This window comes from Orycteropus afer, unplaced genomic scaffold (genome assembly GCF_000298275.1).
Source record: "Orycteropus afer afer isolate SDZICR_OR568_19922 unplaced genomic scaffold, OryAfe1.0 scaffold00034, whole genome shotgun sequence".
Taxonomy (NCBI): Eukaryota; Metazoa; Chordata; class Mammalia; order Tubulidentata; family Orycteropodidae; genus Orycteropus; species Orycteropus afer.
The window spans coordinates 13,921,828-13,927,378 of NW_006921621.1; the positions used below are offsets into that span (position 1 = coordinate 13,921,828).

Here is a 5,551-nt window from a genome sequence, read left to right on the forward strand (position 1 = left end):
CCTTCTGAAGGGAGTACTCAGTCAGAATCCAGGTGAAGAGGCTGCTTCAGGAGAGGTTGCTGAGTTTAGAGACAGGAACAATTCACCTCATTCCTCCTCCCTCCCCCTGGCAACAGCTCTTCAAAGCCAGGTAGCAGGAGGTGAGTTCCCTCTGTGTGGTGAGCACAGTCCCTCCAGGACCAGGGTCTCCTGGGGCAGAGTGAGATAAACAACAGTGCAGGGAGTGGCACAGAGGAAACCCCTTGGTACCTTGGGCCAGCGCCAAGAAGAGAACATTTCCATGAAGTTGGAGTGGCGTGTTGGGGCTGACATCCGGTCCCAGACCTCTCAGACCCACTGAATTCATAGCTTGCTCTAAGCCAGCTCTGCTGTTCACTAGACCACCACTCCCTTAACTGAGAGAGGCCCCAGTGGGGTTAGGTAATAGGAAGGAAAGCCCCAATTCCCCTTCTCCACAGCCTCTACATCTCCAGCTGCATAGCGAGTCTCCCACTTGAGATGAGGCCCACCGCTGGTCCCACAGCACAGGCGCCACATAACAGTCGGAAGATCCGTTGAAAGGCTGGACAGGAAACCTCGAGTGTGCATTAGAAGGGAAGGTGTTGTTCCCTTAGGAACTCAGGGGTGGGGCTGGAAGAGGCAACTGTTGCTAGAATGGAATTCTAAGGAATCCCACCCATCTGTCTTCGCACAGGCAAGGCGGCAGGGGTCCAGGTCCGGGTTTCATCTTGGTCTGTCCGGTGAACCTCACCTCCTCCCCCGCCACCTCCCCACCCCACCCCGCCCAGCACTGCCTCAGTCAGCCATCATGACTCCCCCTGCTACACGCAGAGGGCACAGTCTGGCGAGGGTCAGGAGGGAGGGCAGCGCAGGCCTCTGGGGGGGGGGCTGGAGGTCACAGTGAAGTCTCTACGCAGGAGCCATGGCGGTGTAGTGGCCGGTGACTGTGCCCCAGACACCCCTCCTGCCGGTGAACGATGAGGACAGGGAAGTAGAGGGCGTCGTGGTAGGGCGGTGGCGGCCCAGCCTCCTCCTCGTCGTCGTCCTCGTCGTCCCCCATGCTGGCCTGACTCGACAGCTGTGTCTGCTCCGTGGGGCAGCTCGCCTCATTGACGCTCCCGCTCCGGCTGCGCCACAGGCAGCTGCGCCGAGAGCCGTAGAGGCGGCCGAGCGAAAAGCGGCTGCCTCCGCAGCCCGCGCCCCCGCCGGGCCCTAAGCCGGCCCGCGGGCTTGCACAGATACTCAGGGCGCTGCGTGAGAAGATAGACGAGCTGCTGACCGCGCGCTGGCAGTGTTCGCAGCTGCGGCGGTACGGGGCTACGCCCGCCGCGCCCGGGCCGCCCACCCCGCCATAGCGGCATGTGGGCGCGTAGCCGCCCCCCGCGCTCCCCGCGCAGCGCGCCCCCAGCCCCGCCAGGTCCATAAGCACCGCCTCCGAGTAGCTGGGCACCAGCTGCTGGTTGGAGCGGATGTGCCACTCGAGCTCCGTGCTGTCCACCGTGTTGACCCGCGGCAGGCGGTGGGTGAGTGGGGGCAGCAGCTCGTCGCTGGGGCTCAGGCCACCGCCGGCGCTGCTAGCGGAGCCCGGGCCCTCTAGGCCGAAGAGCTTCTCCACGTGGTAGTGCGCGTAGGCCGTTCGGTACTCTGCCAACACGCGCAAGGGCCACGACAGCGTGAGTAGCGCCGCGGCCCAGAAGGCGGACGAGCAGGCGTACCACGGAGGCCTGGCTGGGTCCGGGAAGGCCACCATGAACTCCCGGAAGTCTACGTTCTTCAGGTGCATGCCTTCCCGCGCCTCCATGTAGTCGTCCAGGCCCTCATTCTCAGCGAAGAAGCGTGCGCGCTGGCACAGATAGGCGTTCTCGGCCTCCACGCTGGCGAAGCTGAAGCACTTGGTGAAGCGCAGCCTCGTGGCCGGCGCGCCCTCCAGCCCCACCAGCGCCTTGGACACGTCGCGGACGCCGCAACGCGCGTAGTCGAACTCGGCCTCAGCCACGTGCGTATTCACTCGCTCATGGTAGACCTGCGGCAAGGGGGAAGGTGGCGGCAGTCTTGAGGAGCTTGCACCGCGGTACCTGCTTCTATTTGCTTACCCTAGCCGGCTCCCATCGCTGCCCCTGTATCCTGGTCAAACCCTAAACCTGTCCCTGGAAATAGAGAATACTTAAGTAGGGAAGGATCTTATCATCTGGTTTTGAGAGAAACTGAGGCCCTTAGCTTAACCAATGAATTAGACATGAGGTAACTTTCACCCAGATCACAACTGAAAAAAAAAAAAAAAAAAAGAATTAAGAGATGAGGCCGGGTCTAGAAGAATCCTCTTGTGAGCATTCCAACTTTAATTAAGCTCTGCTTCCTCTGGGGGTCAGATCCTAGCTTGCCTGACCCTTTTGCCACTGCCTCCATTGTCCCATTCTACCCCCTCATCACCACAAATAGCATACCCCCCTTCCCTTTTACAAGCTGTTTCCACATGGGCTCTCTGGAGAAGCTCCCTGAGGAACCCTGTGTCTCTGGTCTCCCTGTTTCCTCCCTAACTATCAACCAGGCTCCTCCCTGCTTCTCACCCGCTCCAGGCTTCTGCCTCCCCATTCCAGTTCTGAGACAGAGGTCACCTTTACCAGGGGATATCTCCTCCTGCACTGCCCCAGTGCTTCTAATGCTGGCCAGTCCAGGAAGTGCTGATTGAATTGCTGACCCTCCATAGGGCCTCCCATGCCCACCTCCTTTACTGGCCTTGAACTTAGGGCCTGGAGACCTGGATTTGAGTCTAACACTACACTGAAGAATTGTAGGCCATGGGCAAGTCACCAAGCTTAGGTCTTTTCACCTGAGAAAGAGGACTCAGTAGCAGTCACAGCTGAGAGGATGCTGTGAGACTGTGCATATGAGGCCATCCCCAACCATTAAGCACTAAACAAACCCATTAAGCACTACAGTATAGACTCCAGAGCCAGACTGGGTTCAAATCCTGGCTCCACCACATACTAGCTGTTTGACCTTGGGCAAATTACTTAACCTCTCCAGGCCTCAGTTTCCTCATCTGAGAAATGGGAATCATAGTTACCTACCTCATAGGGGTGTTATAAGGATTAAATAAACAAATATTTGCCAAGTCTTAGTGTTTGCTGTTACTACTATGGTTGTTATTGCCCTCCTGCTACAGTGTCCACAGGAACTCACTGCTGCCCATCCTATTTCTAGGGACAGTCAGGCATTGTCTGAGCATCCCTCTCTATCTGGGTTGGCCTGCACACCCCCCAGCCCCTCACCTGGGTGGTGGTGTAGGCGTCACCATTGCGGTAGCGAGTAACCTGGCGAGTGCGGCGTACATAGTGGTAGCTGATGGCCTTCCACCAGATGCAAGGTGTGGCCTGCTGCATGCGGCCCACACGCTCCCGCACACTGCTTACGTCAACACGGTGCTGCAGCTCATGGCGGGCTTGGCAATGCCAACACTCCACCAGGTAGACGGCATACAACATGAGCAGGAAGGCCAGGGGGATGTAGACATAGCCATTGGAGCAGGGGCTGTCGTGGTACATGAGGCTGTTGCCTTGGTAGGCGCTGCTGAAGGTGAGGCGGGTCACCGTGGTGACATGGCACCAGGCCACGGCCCCTAGGCAGCCGTACATGAGCAATGAGAGCAGCAGGCACTTCCAGTGGGACTCACGGCAGAGGGACTTGCTGAAAGAGGGCTGGATGGGACGCTGCTGCTCAGAAGGGTAGAGAGAGGGGCCAAGATGGGTGAGGAGAGAGTGAATAGGCAAGACAAACACATAAATGGATGCAGGGACGGAGGGGGCAGAGGCCAGCACCAGAGATGACAGGTAAGATCGAGATGAGTGCCAAGGACCAAAGATAAACACAGAAGTAACCCAGAGTGAGCCATGGGGAAAGGAAAGGAGAATGGGATGTCAATACAGAGAAGTGCAGAGAAAGAGACACCCCAGGAGGCAGGCAGGGATCAGATCCAGAGATGATGAGAAGAGGCCCAGGTGGCAAAGACAGATGGATAGGACGGCATCCAGTGAGACAGAGTCCAAAGAGGGACACAAAGACATCAATGAAACAGGAGAAGTTGTGGATGGAGACAACAGAGGAGGACAGATAGGCATCAGTGGAGGCAAGTCCCAAACCCAGACCCCTTCTAGGTGGGGCTGTCACTTCTTCCGAATTCTTTCAATTCTAAGTTCTAGGGGATCCACACTTCTTGACCTATCCACCTCCTACCTCTCAGACAACTGGCTTGATACCTCCTTTGGAGGAAGGCCACCAGGGAACCCCAGTCCCCCAATGAGCCCCCTCCTGCACACTGACATCCTTCCCGTTTGTTCTAGGATGGGGGAGAGGGGCTGGGGTCCCTGAGCAGAAGGCAGTCCAGGAGTAAGTATCCAGAGGGGCAAAGGCACGTAGCTGAGAAAAGGATGGGAGTAAGGAGGGTGGAACAGGGGTACAGAGTAAGATGTTTGTAGCCTAACCATTTGTCAAGAGAAAAAGATCTTGGGTGCTTTCCCGGGGCCTGTCTATTAAAGCACTTGGCACATTCTGTCCCATGGTCAGTTCAGTGAGTTGTTTACATATCTGGCTCCCCCACTAGACTGGGTGCTCCTGAGGGCAGGACTCATTCTCTTTGCACCCTAGGTGACTACCATAGTGCTGGCACCCAGCAGCCACTTAATAAATTTGTATTGGGTTGGATTTCTGGTGGACCATAAAGCCTATGCTTGCTTTCTCCTCCTCCCTGATGTTCCCACAAACACTCCCTCCTGCTGGGATCCTGACTTATCTCTCAACTCTCCAAGCCTGACCTGGGGGCCAGCCAGGAAAGGGAGAAAAGGGTGGAAAGGAAGGGTACAGTAACAGTGGGCCCTGGGCCAGGTGTGACTTAGAAGAAAGATCTGGAAGTGCAGATAGGTAGGTGGGCTATGAAATAGCACATAGCATATACCAACAAAGAAATCAGGTACATGTAGCTTTTGAAAAGCCTTGTCCTAGGGGCAGGGTGTACATACATGGACCTTTGTCGGGCCACCTGAGTGTGTGCTTGTCCCCATGTGAGCACATTTGAAGGGGCTCTACCTCCAAGTCTGCCCCTGTGTGTGTGCATATGTGTTCATGAGTATGCATGGAAGACTGAGGGTAGGGGGTGGTCTCCTGGTACTTTCCTCAGTCCCTTTGTCTCCAGGTTCAGGGGGCTGAAAACTAGGGTCCCCATCCAGAGGTATGCTTACTACCAGACTCAGAAAGATTCCTAGGCTTAGGGCCTCCTAGGGGGAACAGCAGGGGCACTGAGAGAGAGGGGTGCACCACATCCCACTCTCCTACCTCCCCACGCCGCTGCCCCACCACATACCCTACTACTAGTCATAAGGGGAGAGAAGTCACTTCTGCACACATTTGACCTTCTTAGGGCTCCAGTCAGGTAACACCATCACCTCCCTGGCGCCCTCCTGGTTTTGTCGCCCCTACAAGTCACTCTTACCGGACGTCAAGGTAACAACCCACTCCGTGAGATAGGATCCCAGCCACTATCCTCACCCAGGATCAA

General features: G+C 56.7%; 1 protein-coding gene across 1 annotated transcript in view; it reads right to left on the bottom strand.

The window, feature by feature from the left end:
- Positions 1–895: 895 nt before the first annotated feature.
- TMEM151B (transmembrane protein 151B) overlaps positions 896–5,551 on the bottom strand; it is a 10,775-nt gene continuing 6,119 nt past the window's right edge. Inside the window, exons 3-4 of the mRNA XM_042780331.1 lie at positions 3,273–3,713; positions 896–2,023 (exon numbers count right to left, since the gene is read on the bottom strand). Coding sequence (XP_042636265.1) covers positions 896–2,023; positions 3,273–3,713 — 1,569 coding nt within the window. The remainder of the gene's footprint in view (positions 2,024–3,272; positions 3,714–5,551) is intronic.